The 15,939-nt window shown below is 37.9% G+C and overlaps 1 protein-coding gene across 4 annotated transcripts in view; it reads right to left on the bottom strand.

Moving 5' to 3' along the window:
* LOC123601089 (prolylcarboxypeptidase) overlaps positions 1-15,939 on the bottom strand; it is a 78,310-nt gene that overhangs the window by 15,266 nt on the left and 47,105 nt on the right. For all 4 annotated transcript variants that reach the window (XM_045483830.1, XM_045483831.1, XM_045483829.1 and 1 more), the window contains 4 exons: positions 14,479-14,580; positions 7,801-7,982; positions 6,587-6,744; positions 5,622-5,794 (listed from right to left, as the gene is read on the bottom strand). In XM_045483830.1, coding sequence (XP_045339786.1) covers positions 5,622-5,794; positions 6,587-6,744; positions 7,801-7,982; positions 14,479-14,580 — 615 coding nt within the window. The remainder of the gene's footprint in view (positions 1-5,621; positions 5,795-6,586; positions 6,745-7,800; positions 7,983-14,478; positions 14,581-15,939) is intronic.

The raw sequence follows: 15,939 nt of genomic DNA, 5'->3' as shown, positions 1-15,939 counted from the left end.
TTCAACTTCATCTAATACTCCCTTCACCTTAAGCCTGATAATGTGCAGTTATTAGCCAATTGAGGAGTACAAGTACTTGGCCTGTTGATTGTTAATTGAGGGCCTGTAATAACAAGGAAAGAGTCCCTGCCAACCACTTCCATTCAGAATACTCAACACTCATGTAGCCCCTGTACTATATTTCCTATTTATCTTGTGGACACTATCAAATTAGCTTCTTCCAAACACTTTCTATATAAGGTATAGCATTTCTATTTAGGTCATAAATTCAGTGATATGAGAGCAACTGGGACTGAGGCTGCTAGTCCAACTTGTGGTTCCTCGTGGTCAGGTACTTTCCCTATGATGACCCAGGGGAAAACATATAACGACCATCCCCATATCACAGAGGAGAAAACAAGCTCAGAGAGGTCTGGCTAAAGACATACAATTTTAAAACTATGAATATAAGTTCTGAACCCACACTTTGGCCACAAAGTCCTAGTACAACACTGCCTCTTTGTTACTATATACAACAATAATAGCTCTTGTTATTATTATATAATTAGTATCAATTTAGTGCTTACTAAGCACTGGGTCCTATTAAATTCTCATAATGACCCTAATAATTACTAGTAATTACAATTACTATTATCCCCACTTTGCAGATGAGGAAACTAAAGAACAGAGAGGTTAAGAAACCTGTCCCAGTCACACAGCCAGAAAGTGGCAGAGTTGGCATTCAAATGCAAGATTCGCTGTGGAGCTTCCATTTGTAACTGCCAATACTACACATACTCAACTTCGAAACTGTAGTGTAAGAGAAAAATAACAACACAAACAGTGCCTAAATATACCTGTAGTCTCACGCTTAATTTTTTAAGCAAAAACATTGTTTTAACGTTTATTCATCTTTGAGAGACAGAGAGAGACAGAGCATGAGTGGGGAAGGGGAAGAGAGAGGGAGACACAGAATCCGAAGCAGGCTCCAGGCTCTGAGCTGTCAGTACAGAGCCTGATGCGGGGCTCGAACTCACAAACTACGAGATCATGACCTGAGCCGAAGTCGGATGCTCAACCGACTGAGCCACCCAGACGCCCCGCAAATTTTTTTATTCTTAGATTATCTTTATATTTTTCTAAGTTTGTTTTACATAAAAACTTAAATAAAAGGGATTCTGTGGCAATGTAAAAACCAAACAACTTTTTTTTTTAATCATGCAACAAAAAAGAAAACTGTAAAACAGTAGAGTAATTCATATGAGGCTCAAAAATCAACATATGAAATAGACTTAATTCACTTTCTATTTCCTAGAACAAAGATGAACATTCAGGAAAAACTTAAAAAGAGCATTAGAAGTCCATTTTAATAATTCTTGTTTTAAAGAGTGTAGAAATCATGGTGAAAGAACATTTCAATCTTAGTACCAAACTAATTAGCTCTATACCCAGATATTTAGAATCTCCCCTTTGATCCCACATACACTAGACAGTGTAAAGATAATGATTTGTTTAAAAGCTTTATGTGTCCCCTTACCTATAAGGATAAACGTCTGAATAAGAGAAATAAAAAGGGGGCAAAGAAAATTTTTTAAAAGAAGGAAAGAAGATGGGTTAAAAAAAAAAAAAGACCAACCTCCTCTCAGAAAGTATGGCCCATCCACATTAGAGAAAGGATTAAGCAGATACATTCAGCTTTTCTAACAGATTTTCTTTCTCTACGGCTTCAATACCCCTCTCACACTCACAGATAATCACATTAGTTTTGTCATTAAAAGCTCCCTTTTCATAGAATGCACCTAAACCGCTTAAACCACCCAGAGAGGTCGCATACATTATCAAACACCAAGACAAACGGAAGAGATTTTCCATTTTATGTCTTATTATTTCACTACATCTAACTGCATGCTCAGAAGGCCAAGCCAAAAGATTTGGTGAGTTATCAGCTAAAAAATTATTCCAAAATCAATAACCGCTATAGTATCCTTAAAAACTGTTCTTTAAGCTGAGAAGAGACCTAGTAGTTTCTATGCTGACAGAGCAGTCAAATGACAGAGAGGTTTTCTATTTCCCTTTTCTCTTCTTCCTTGTGCTCTCTCAGCCAAGTCCATGATTATTTCTGCATGAATGTTGCAGCTTCTGTTAACAGTAAACAAAAGCAAATGGAGTCTGAGTGTGCAAAGCCCACAAACAAATTAAAAAGAACGATACTTGAGTTGACACGAAAAAGGCATTCAATCACTGCCTCTGGATCTTTCAGAACCATACAGGGTCCAGGCAGAATTGGAAATCACCTACTTTTTTTCATAACCCAACTGTTACACATTATCTCACTATCCTAAGCCTAAGTTACAGACTTAGAAAAGGACGGCTGTTTGTCAGCCTTTTAAAAAGGAGGAAGTGTATCAGAGGGAGGAGGAGTTATGGTTAAATGGAACTATCCAAGTGAAAGAGCGGTCCCCAACTGGGTAGTGTTCCTGGGATTAGTGGGTTGGGAGAACAGAGAGGAGGTCAAGAAAGGAGAAATAGAATGAACAGTGAAAGAAAGTGATCTGAAGCTAAAAGTTTGGGAGGGAGGCATGTAGTAGAAAAACTTTGAAATCATATAGGATAAAACTGGAAATAGAGGCAATGGAAAGTTCTCAAGCAGGGGGCAATGAGAGATTTCTTTTGGTTGGGTGCAGGCAAGAAACAGAAACATAAATATATTATAAGCAACCAAGAATTCCTTAATATGCCAAAAGAAAGGATAAAACCAGTAAGAAATGACTGAAGAGAATCACAAGAAGTAGTCCTGGAGAAAAGAAATAAAACCTGATTGTCGGGCAAAGACACAAATTACCTTGCCTTAAAAATAAACTTTTATAATGCATATATACAGGAGATAAAAGAAGGATTGTGCTAAATCAAAAATAAATGGCAGAATATTTGAGATATACTCCACTAATTTTGAATGAATGAATTTTTAATGAATACTTAGGAGAGAGGAAGGATAGGATATTTATTTACATGTGAGATGCATCAGCAAATTTTTCAAAAAGAACATTAAAGAAATGGGGAGAAAAGCAAAGTTAGTGTTCCTTGTTCCAAATCATAAGTACAAACGAATACAAAAAAAGCTGTATTCCTCTGGCTTTTTTCTAAATCAGGGGTTGGCACACCCCCAGGCCAAATCCGGGCTACTGCTTATTTTATAAAGAAAGTATTATTGCATAGTCTTCCTCATTTACTTGTATTTGCCTATGGCTACTTTCCTGCCACACCTGCAGAACAGAGCAACTGTGACAGAGACCAAATGGCCCACAAAACCTAAAATTTTTATTATTTTTTATTTATTTTATTTATTTTTTAATTATTATTATTAGCTGTTTACAAATAAAGTTTGCCAACTTCTGTTCCAAATACCAAGGGAATTCCCTGTATGTTTTTGATTTATGTATTTATTTTGAGAGAGTGACAGAGTGCAAGCAGGACAGGGGCACTGACAGTACAGAGCCCAGCACGGGGCTTGAACTCATAAACTGTGAGATCATGACCTGAGCCGAAATCAAGAGTTGGACACTCAACTGACTGAGCCACCCAGGCGCCCCATTCCCATATGCTTATCATGTGACAACTCATTTGTTCTTCAAATGGGCATAAAAATGCAAACTTAATTTTCACTTTGTAAACAGACTATAGTTAAATTTGATAGTTGTCACAATGTGGCTAGAGATCCACCCCAAAATCCAGCCAAATCCTCTCCTAATCCAGTGCGATATGGTAAAAGATCAGAGGCTCTGAACAATGGTAGACCCAAGTTCAAATTGTGCTTTCCCCATTTCTTGACTGAGCTTAAATTTCCACTCCATTGTACCTCTTTTTCCCAGAGTATTTTTGTGGGGATTATATGGGACAGCATATATGAAAGTGTTCTGTAAATAGTAAAATAAGAGAGATAAGGCATTATTAGCACAAAGACATGTATGGAGGCTAACTGGCTCAAATTTAGTTTTTTTCTCATTATTTTGATCCAGGTTTTCTTACCATGAGAGAGATCTGATCTTTTAAATAACTCTGTATTGTCTAAATTCAATTGAATTCAATACAAATTTACCTCTGGCCTGCTATGTGCAAGGCATCCACTTCTCATTCTAGTTTTTAGATGAAGAATAGGATCTCTAATAGCAAATGACCTTGTTCTATTTGGGTTACAAAGTTTTAAGCAAAATGTTCATTTAATAGTTCAAAGGGACTTATGGGGCACCTGGGTGGCTCAGTCAGTTAAGCATCTTGACTTCAGCTCACGGTTCATGAGTTCGAGCCCCACGTCGGGCTCTGGGCTGACAGCTCAGAGCCTGGAGCCTGCTATGGATTCTGTCTCCCTCTCTCTCTGCCCCTCCCCTGCTCACACACACACACACTCTCTCTCTCTCTCTGTCTCTCTCTCTTTCTCTAAAATATAAACATTAAGAAAAAAAAATTTTTTTAAATAGTTCAAAGGGACTGTTAAGTTCAAAGTGCTTTTGAAAACTGGTTTTCATCTGACCAAGTCTATTTATATTTCCAGCACTCATTCTACCTGTAGAATCAATTATATTCTCTAAACTTAACCATCAAGTTAGCCAAACTTTAATTTTAAAACTAATAAGAATATTCTTTACAAAGAAATGCTTAAAAGAGGATGAATACACAATAAAGAATTTTGTCATGAAAAGAACTTTAAAATTTATGGTGCGATGTATCTTTACAGTTTCCACAGTACTTTCATGTCTAATATTTTATTTGATCCTCAGCACAACCCTATGGAGAATGTAAGTATCATTACCTCATTTTGCAGAGGAAGACAGGGAGGCTCAGGAAGAAGACAGCCTTGCCCAAGATCACATAGCTGGTATATGGTGGTTCTGGATCAAAGATCCAGAGTCAGTACTCCTTCCACTCCACCCTGCTGCATGGGGATCACTCCTTTATGATATGTCGAGCACTTAGAACACATTAGCAGTTGACTGAGTCATAGCACTATGATAGCAGTTGCCTTTTATTAAGCACTAACCATATATGACATAGGTCTATGTGTCTCAGATGTATGACAAAGATGGAGTAAATTGTGCATGCAAAGTGTACAGCACAGGACTTGGCACACAGTAATTGTTCCATTAGCAGCAACTACCGGTCTTAGCTCTAAATCATACAACTCTATAATCTATACATTTATCTCCTTTATTCAAATCACAGGAAACTGATGTTTACAAACATTAGGTAAGGTGTCCAAGGTTGAGTAACCAGAAAGTGACAGAAGCCAGAATTTCTGCCCAGGTTGGTCATACTCAGCCCCTTTGTCATTGGAAATTCCTCTGATGCTAAAAGTCACAGAAAGCACCAGTTTAAAAAACAAAACAAAAAGAGAGAGAAAAGTTCATATTAAAAGTGATGAAGGAGAGGGGCCTGATGGCTCAAGTCCCTTAAGCATCTGACTTTTGATTTTGGCTCAGGTCATGATCTCACGGTTCATGAGATCAAGCCCCATGTTGGGCTCAATGCTGACCGCATGGAGCCTGCTTGGGATTCTCTCTCACCCTATCTCTCTGCCCCTCTCCCCTCTCAAAATAAATAAGTAAACTTAAGTAAAAAAAAGTAACGAAAGGATATTTTCCTATTACCTTGATAGGCCAAGCAGGCAAAGGCTGTAAAAAGTTAGACTCATAAGGGTAGTCCACCATTGCCAGATTTATCCAGGTTTCAGAGATCCAGCCTTTCAAATGCTGAACATCCTGCAAATTTCTTAATGGGGTACATAAGTGAAGGGCTTCAGAAAGCCAATGCAAGCCACTGCCTGAAAACAGAATCACATTGTTGGAATATAAAAAGCACTACTTGACAGAAGGCTTTACTGATCACTTGGTATTTTAGAAAATTCAATCTTCTATACCATTTCTCCAAGTATGCTTTTTCAACATTCAATAAAATATTTTTAAAGCAACTGGAAAATCCCATGATAAACAAGTTGTCTATCTTCATGGGGTGTGCCAGAATTTATTTGAATTATTTCCTGTTTCAAAGATACTTTTGAAATAAGTAAATAAATAAACAAATGGAACATCAGAGAGCAATCAGAATGCATAAACCACAATGAAATAAAACAAACAGAAGTATCTGACAAACATAGTGTTGATCAAAAGACAGCAGATACAGGGGCGCCTGGGTGGCTCAGTCGTTTAAGAGGCCGACTTCGGCTCAGGTCACGATCTCGCGATCCGTGAGTTCGAGCCCCGCTTCGGGCTCTGTGCTGACAGCTCAGAGCCTGGAGCCCGTTTCAGATTCTGTGTCTCCCTCTCTCTCTGCCCCTCCCCTGTTCATGCTCTGTCTCTCTCTGTCTCAAAAATAAATAAACGTTAAAAAGACAGCAGATACAAAACATAGTACTATGTTATTGATTACAGTAGATGATTATTATACTAATATACCATATTGGTTATGTTTCACTCCATGAAAATTCATCAAGTGATGTATTTTGATTTGTGTACTTTTCTGTATGTTATACTTAAAAATAAAAACAAGCAAGTGTTGAATTTAACAAGTGAAAGGTAAAACACTCCATGATTTTATTCTATTAATTAAAGCTTACCCGTTCTTGCGAGTCGAGTAATAGCACCCCAGGAATCGTGGATGGTCTCTGAACAATTTGGGCCACTTTTCCTAAAATCTTCAGTTACGATCTTCATAAATACACCACAAGGTACCAGATTACCAAAATGCCAGATGGGGGCAGAGGCTGCAAGAGCTCTAAATTGGAAGGAAAATAATAAAGGCAAACAGAAAAAAAATGTAACTCATCAAATTCAAGTTTTAAAATTGAAACGGACATTGAACAAAAATGGTGAGAAAAATAACAGCTGTTAATGAGATAAAAACCAGAAATCTCAGTACAACAGAAACAAATATCTAAGTATGCTGTGACAGTATTAAGAAGTGCTCATGTCCAATGAATAGCCACTTCTCCAAAGAAGACATCCAGATGGCCAACCAACACATGAAAAAATGCTCAACATCACTCATCATCAGGGAAATACAAATCAAAACCACAATGAGATACCACCTCACACCTCTCAGAATGGCTAACACTAACAACTCAGGCAACAACAGATGTTGGCGAGGATGTGGAGAAAAAGGATCTCTTTTGCACTGCTGGTGGGAATGCAAACTGGTGCAGCCACTCTGGAAAACAGTGTGGAGGTTCCTCAAAAAATTAAAAATAAGACTACACGACGACACAGCAATTGTACTACTGGATATTTATCCAAGGGATACAGGTGTGCTGTTTCGAAGGAGCACATGCACCCCCATGTTTATAGCAGCACTATCGACAATAGCCAAAGTATGGAAAGAGCCCAAATGTCCCATCAATGGATGAATGGATAAAGATGTGATATATACATATAATGGAGAATTACTCAGCAATCAAAAGGAATGAAATCTTGCCATTTCTAACTATGTGGATGGAACTAGAGTGAAATTAGTCAGAGAAAGACAAATATCATATGACTTCACTCATTTGAGGACTTTAAGATACAAAACAGGTGAACATAAGGGAAGGGAAGCAAAAATAATATAAAAACATGGAAGGGGACAAAACATAAGAGACTCTTAATTGTGGAGAACAAACAGAGGGTTACTGGAGGGCTGTGGGAGGAGGGATGGGCTAAATAGGTAAGGGGCATTAAGGAATCTACTCCTGAAATCATTGTTGTACTACATGCTAACTAAGTTGGATGTAAATTTAAAAATTAAAAAAATAAAAATAAAAAAAGAAGTGCTCATGTCCAACATAAATGCATTTACCCAACCACCATATGAGGGTATTTCATCCTGAACCAGGCTGCAAGCATGCCACCATAAGAGCCCCCTACGGCAACGACAGGTTGATTTTTAGCTCCTGGGATTGTTCTTTTCAAGTATTTGATTAACACTGCAAAATCTGCCAGAGCTTGTTCTGATGTCAGATAATTCAAGTATCTGGAATCCTAAAGAAAAGTAACAAAGAACAAGTATAAATGTGCACATAATAGCAGCTTAGGCATAGCATAGATCCAGGGAAAAAGCCAGTCAGATAAGTTTTACTCCAAATAGAATTTCTAGGCTATTGAGTTAAAATGCCCAGTCAACGCAATAACAATGCTGATTTAAATAAATCATTAAAAAATTATTTCAAGTTTGTGCGAAGAACATAATGTATTTTGCATTCAAATGTAATTTCTATTAAATGCTATTTACCAAAGACCTTGTTGAGGTTGTAGAAACAATAGAAACAAACTGTAATATTTAATAGTAAATGTGATGGAATACAATTCTCAGCTTAACAGACAACTGCTGTATTACAATTTTTATTACTTTTTTTTAATGTTTATTTGTTTTTGAGAGAGACAGACAGAGAGACAGAGCACAAGCAGGGGAGGCACAGAGAGAGAGGGAGACACAGAATCCCAAGCTGGCTCCGGGCTCTGAGCTGTCAGCTCAGAGCCCGAGGCCAGGCTCGAACTCATGAACCGCGAGATCATGATCTGAGCTGAAGTCGGATACTTAGCCAATTGAGCCACCCAAGGTGCCCCTACAATTTTTATTTTAAATTTTGAAACATTTAAAATGGCTACTGGGGCACCTGGGTGGCTCTGTTAAGCATCCGACTTTGGCTCAGGTCATGATCTCGTAGTTCATGAGTTCGAGTCCAGCCTTAGGCTCTGGGCTGACAGCTCAGAGCCTGGAGCCTGCTTTGGATTCTGTGTCTCCCTCTCTCTCTCTGCCCCTCCCCTGATTGTACTCTCTCTCTCTCTCTCTCTCTCTCTCTCTCTCAGTCTCAAAAATAAACATTAAAGGGGCACCTGGGTGGCGCAGTCGGTTGGGCGTCCGACTTCATCTCAGGTCACGATCTCGCGGTCCGTGAGTTCGAGCCCCGCGTCGGGCTCTGGGCTGGTGGCTCAGAGCCTGGAGTCTGTTTCCGATTCTGTGTCTCCCTCTCTCTCTGCCCCTCCCCCGTTCATGCTCTGTCTCTCTCTGTCTCAAAAATAAATAAAACGTTAAAAAAAAATTAAAAAAAAAATAAACATTAAAAAAAATTTTAAAAATACAATGGCTACTATACAGGCAAAGGTAGACTGAATCTTGTGAAAAACTGAAGAATCATCAATAAAAATCAAACTCATCCTTCCTTATCAGAAAGATTATCATTATATCTGCATACCAACAATTGGAAATTACCCTGTTGTAAACAACTATAAAATTGGAGTTACAAAATGCAATACAGCAACTACATCCAGGCATTAGAAAACAGGCAACACAAGATGTTGATCCCTGAGAGAAGGATATTCATAAAGTAAGCCCCATGATCACTGTCTCTCTGCCTAGAGACAATTTCCTCAGTGCAACGTAGGGGGGTAAAGCTCAGAGTCCTGCTAAACTAAGGGAGCTAGTAAAGTATATGATTGGACTCATAGGTGGAATTTGAGAAACTCAACAAATGAACATAGGGGAAAAGAAGGAAAAACAAGATAAAAACAGAGAGGGAGGCAAACCATAATAAACTCTTAAATACAGAGAACAAACTGAGGGTTGCTGGAGAGGGTGAGGGAGGATGGGTTAAATGGGTGATGGGCATCAAGGAGGGCACTTCTCAGGGTGACCACTGGGTGTCATATGTAAGAGATGAATCACCGGATTCTACTCCTGAAGCCAAGACTACACTGTGTGTTAACTAACTTGAAAATTAAAAAAAAAAAAAAAAAAAAAGTATCTCTCCTTTAAAAGAAAAAGTCTTATTCCGCTCTCTTTGAGCTTGGGCTGGGCTTAGTGACTTGGTTCTAATTAATGTGTCAGAAGTGACATATAACTTCCAATGTTAAGTCACAATAAGCACTGCAGTTTCCACCTTGCTCTCTCTTGAGCCACCCAGGGACCCCAAGATACATACTTTCTGACCTCTTACCTCCTCTTTCATTATCTATCACTAGTCTTTACTTCCAATTTTCTATGTATAGTTGAGTGTCATTTTTTTTCTAATCCTTGCATAATATTTGTAATATTAACCCCCATGCTACTGACAAATTCTGTGAGCACATGAAGGGAAAGAAGCGTATCAAAAAGAGCCCTTAGTTCCATTTTGCTAACAAAGTATGAACCATGGGGATCTAGGTGACATTATGTTTCTATCTGCAACAAGCTAACTTCTTCCAATGGTTTCAAGATCTATCAACTCTCCTAATCAGATAATTATGCAGAATAATAAGCTAAAGAATAGAGTTTCCCCCCACAGCCCAACAAATATCAGCAAATAGTTCTGTTCTTCATTCACAACACGAGAAATTTTCATTTATTTTATTTACTTATAATATGAGCTAATAAAACCTCTGAGAATGAAAATTAAAACTCTTTTCAGGCGTGCTTGGGTGGCTCAGTTAGTTAAGCATCTGACTTCAGCTCAGGTCATGACCTCATGGTTTGTGGGTTCGAGCCCCGCGTTGGGCTCTGTGCTGACAGCTCAGAGCCTGGAGCCTGCTTTGGATTCTGTGTCTCCCTCTCTCTGCTTCTCTCTCTCTCTCTCAAAAATAAACAAACACAAATATATATATATAAACTCCTTTCAAAATAGTCAGCCTAGAAAATTACTGGCCCCAAGTTCTTCTAAAAAGATGGTATATGCATACTGGTAGTATGCATAATGATCTTAGGTAATCTTTTTTATTTTAATACTTGTTTTAATGTAATTTAGAAAAAAAAACTAGTACATAAAACCCTTGTTAAGATAATGCAAAATTTGAAAAGTTAGTTGTTCAAAGACAAGTATTATGTAAATAATAGCACAGATAGCAAATTCATATACCCAGAATCACAAAGTACATGAGTGACTCAGTTGAGGAAATAGTATCCTTTTTATTGGGTGTACAGTCTGTGGCCAAGGCCAAAACTCCTTGTGAGATTAGGAAAGGTCAGAAGGGAATCCAAGTGGCCATTTGGACTCACTGAGACAGAGATAATTTGTCCTTATTTTATTGAAAAATACCTTTTTAAACATTTGAGTGCTCATTATACTTTTTCCTGTGGTAGACCCAGTATATAATATATTATTAATGTAATATATATTATAAGTGTATAATTTATAAAGTAGAATAATTTACTGATATTTCTGAAACAATGAGAAGTTCCCCTCACATTGTCTGCAGCCATATCTTAAGATTTCCCACTGAGTTAAAAAATGATCAACATTAGAAATGATAATATTATAGTTTAAAAAGGGCTTGGAGGCACCTGGGTGGCTCAGTCGGTTAAGCATCCGACTTTAGCTCAGGTCATGATCTCATGGTTCATGAGTTTGAGCCCTGCATCAGGCTCTGTGTGGACTGCTCTGAGCCTGGAGCCTGCTTCAGATTCCGTGTTCCCCTCTTTCTCTGCTTCCCCCCCTCTCGTGCTCTGTCTCTCTCTGTCTCTCAAAAATAAATAAAATGTTAAAAAAATAAAAATAAAAATAAATAAAAAGCACCCAATCTGTTCAACTGCATATAAAAAAGGAAAGATTAAATACAAATTATTGAAATTTCAGGCTATTCAAGCTAAAGCTATCATTTCTTTCTTAAAGTGGAACATGTAATTAGAACATGTAATATTCTAAACTTCAAAAAAAACCTTTTAAACTTAAAATTAAAAACTATACAGGCATACCTCAGAGATATTGCAGGTCTGGTTCCAGACCACTACAAAAAAGTTAATATCTTAATAAAGCAAGTCCAATGACTATTTTGGCTTCCTAGTGCATATAAAAGTTATGTTTACACCATTCTGTAGTCTATTAAGTGTGAATTAGTATTATTTCCAAAAAGATGTATACACTTTTTTTATTTAAAAAAAAATTTTTTTTTAATGTTTTTATTTATTTTTGAGACACAGAGAGACAGAACATGAGCAGGGGAAGGGCAGAAAGAGAAGGAGACACAGAATCAGAAGCAGGCTCCAGGCTCTGAGCTGTCAGCCCAGAGCCCAAAGCAGGGCTCGAACTCACAGACTACAAGATCATGACCTGAGCCAAAGTCGGACACCCAACCGACTGAGCCACCCAGGCGCCCCAAAAGATGTATACACTTTAATTTAAAAATACTTCATTGATAAAAAATGCTAACCATCATCTGAGCTTTCAGTGAGTTTTTTTGAGCTTTCATCTTTTTTACCAGTGGAGGGTCTTGCCTAAATGTTGATGGCTGTTGACCAGTCAGGGTGGTGATTGCTGAAGGATGGGTTGGCTTTGGCAATGTCTTAAAACAAAACAACAATAAAATTTGCCATATCAATTGACTCTTCCTTTCATGAATGATTTCTTTGTAGCATGTGACGCTGTTCAATAGAATTTTCCCCTCAGAATTTTTTTCAGAATTGGAGTCAATCTTCTCAAACCCTGTAGCTGCTTTAAAGTTTGTTTAATTTTCTACATTCATTGTTGACATTTCAATAATATTCACAGTATTTTCACCAGCAGCAGTTTCCATCTCAAGAAACCAATCTCTTTGCTCATCCATAAGAAATAACTCCTCATCCATGAGAAACAACTCTTCATCCATTCAAGTTTTATCACAAGATTTCAGCAATTTAGCACATCTTCAAGGTTCACTTCTAATTCTGATTCTCTTATTTCCACGACATCTGCGGTTACCTCCTCCACTGAAGTCTTTCTTGAAACCCTCACAGTCATCCACAGGGTTGAAATCAGCTTCTTCCAAACTCCTGTTCATGTTGATATTTTGACCTCTTCCCATGAATCCTGAATATTCTTCATAGCATATAGAATGGTGAATCCTTTAGAAGGTTTTCAATTGACTTTGCCAAGATACATCAGAAAGGAATCACTCTCTGTGGCAGCTATACCTTACAAAATGTTTTTTGTTTGTTTTTTTGTTTGTTTTTTCAGAGAGAGAATGAGCAGAGGAGAGGCACCAAAGGATCCAAAGCAGGCTCCGTGCTGACAGCAGAGAGCCCAATGTGGGGCTCAAACCCAAGAACTGCGAGATCATGACCTGAGGCAAAGTCAGATGCCTAATCAGCTAAGCCACCCAGGTGCCCCACAAATGTATTTCTTAAATAAGATTTGAAAATCAAAGTGACTCCTTGATCCATGAGTTGCAGAATGGATGTTGTGTTAGCAGAAATGAAAATAATATTCATCACGTTGTACATCTCCATCAGAGCTCTTGGGTGACCAGATGCATCGTCAATGAACAATAATATTTTGAAAGGAACTTTTTTCTTCCCGAGCAGTAGGTCTCAACAGTGGTCTTAAAGTATTCAGTGAACCATATTGTGAACAGATGTATAGTCATCCAGGCTCTGTTCTTTCATTTATAGAGCACACACAGAGTAGATTTAGCATAATTTTTTAGGGCCCTAGGATTTTCAGGATGGTAAATGTGCATTGGCTTTAATTTAAAGTTACCAGTTACATTAGCTCCTAACAAGAGAGTCAGGCTGTCCTGAAGACTTCAAGCCAGGCATTGACTTCTCTTTATGCAAGTCCTCAATGGCATCTTCTTTCAATAAAAAGCTGTTTTGTCTATATTGAAAATCTGTTGTTTACTGTAGCCACCTTCATGATTTATCTCAGCTAGATCTTCTGGATAACTTACTGTAGTTTCTACATCAGCACTTGCTGCTTCACCTCGTACTTTTATGTTATGGAGACAGCTTCTTTCCTTAAACCTCATGAACTCTGCTAGCTTCAGATTTTTCTTCTACAGCTTCCTCACCTCTCTCAGCCTTCATCACATTGAAGAGAATTAGGGCCTTGCTCTGGATTAGGCTTTGGCTTGAGGGAATGTTGTGGCTGGTTTGATCTTCTACCCAGACCTCTCAAACTTTCTTCTTACCAGCAGTAAGACTGTTTCACTTTCTTGTCATTTGTATGTTCACTGGAAGAGCATTTTAATTTCCTTCAAGAACTTTTCCTTTGCATTCACAACCTGGTTAAATGTTTGTTACAAGAGGCCTAGCTTCCAGCCTCTCTCAGCTTCCAACATGCCTTGCTCACTATACTTAATCATTTCTAGTTTTTTATTTAAAGTGAGAGACATGCAACTCTTCTTTTCATTGGAACACTCAGAGGCCAGCTGGCCTCATTTCGACATTTTTATGTCTCAGGGAATAAGGAGGCCTGAGGAGAGAGACAGAGATGGGGGAATGGCCAGTTGGTGGGACAGTCACAACACACACATTATTTATCAATTAAGTTTGCCATCTTATGTGAGCATCTTCTAGATCACTGATTGCAGATCATCATAATAAATGTAATAATAATGAAAAAGTTTGATATATTACAATAATTACCATAATGCAACACAGAGAAACAAAGTAAGCAAATGCTGTTGGAAAAATGGCACTGATAGACTTGCTCGACACAGGGTTGCTACAAACCTTCAATTTGCAAATAACACATGATCTGTGAAGTCCAGTAAAGTGAAGTTCAATAAAACAAGGTATGCCTGTACTTACCTTGAATGAATTGTTACCAAAAGGTAGGGATTCTCCATAGTATCGATGTTCAGCAAACACCAACATAGCTTTCAGTTCCTCAGCCACATCCCACATGAACCCCTAGGGACAATTTACAAATTCACAGGATAAAAATCATTTTTTATGTGAAACAGTCATTGAACCTTTTGCCAAGTTATATGAGATGAATGTTAAACCAGACCAAAAAGAGCTCTGAGAAGTTGCACAATTTATATTTGTTCTACAGATAAATAACTGTTGTTTCGTTGTTGCACGTTAATCTCATACTATAGTACAGTGAGATAATTAAAAATAAGCCCAAGTCACTCAACCACCAATCATTCCAACTCTCCTTATTCTGACACTGGAGCTGCATAATCAATATTTTGTCAAAAATAGTCTTCAAATTGCACTGTGTATGAAATAGTCTAGGAAAAACTGTAGATATCTAAGTTAGCTGCCTACCCATAAACATTTACAACATAAAAGAAAAAAGAAATACAAATAAGCATACTGGGCTCCCTTGGGTTTTGTATTAGTCTTATTTTCTCAAAAATATGTAGTAGCTAACAATAGCTAATAATAATTGAGTACTTACAATGTGTCGGGCTGCTCTAAATACTCCATATATATTACTTCATTTGATTATCACAACAATCTAAGAGATAGGTACTTTTAGTAACCCCATTTTACAGACAAGGACACTGAGACACAATAGTTTAAATATCCTGTAACAGTCACACAGCTAGAAAGCGGCAGAGCCAAGATTCAAGCACAGGCTAGCTTCACAGTACAATCATCAAATGCTTTCAGATCTTATTTCCATACTTAATGCTGGTCATTAATCAATCACTGAATTTTTTCACTTACCTCAAGTGGTGCCCTCAGAATCCTTCTCAACAAAGCACTCTAGACAGCCAACATCAATCGATTAGATTTAAATTTAGCACAGATTAAAAACTATTTGTCATTCCTAGGGCACACTGGTATTTTTTAATGAACTGCTGCTTCCTAACAAGGGCTAAGAACCTCTAAAAGTTTTTATTCATCTTGATCAATAAATGAACAATTTAAAGAGCTACATGCACGTGATGATGGAGAATTTAACCTGTTATCTGTGATGGTTTCAATAACCTTCACTTTCTCTCTTAACTCCTTGCCCATTTCCTGCCATTTATCTGCAGACCCTGTAACAACCAGCTCAAGCATGCCCTCCTCTGCCTGCCCCATTTTGGCACTGCTGATCAGTCCTGCCTCTCAACATCACCGTGCTACGTATAGATCTCTATTACTACGCTGAAATATTTGTTTATATGTGTCTTACCCTACCAGACTATGAACTTCTTTTTTTTTTAAGTTTATTTATTTATTTTGAGAGAGAGAAAGCATGAGCAGGGGAGGAGTAAAGAGAGAGGGAGAGAGAGAATCCCAAGCAGGCTCTGAGACACCAGCCTGGAGCCC

The sequence above is a fragment of the Leopardus geoffroyi genome, chromosome D1 (genome assembly GCF_018350155.1).
Source record: "Leopardus geoffroyi isolate Oge1 chromosome D1, O.geoffroyi_Oge1_pat1.0, whole genome shotgun sequence".
NCBI lineage: Eukaryota > Metazoa > Chordata > Mammalia > Carnivora > Felidae > Leopardus > Leopardus geoffroyi.
This window is presented reverse-complemented; position numbering and strand designations above follow the sequence as displayed.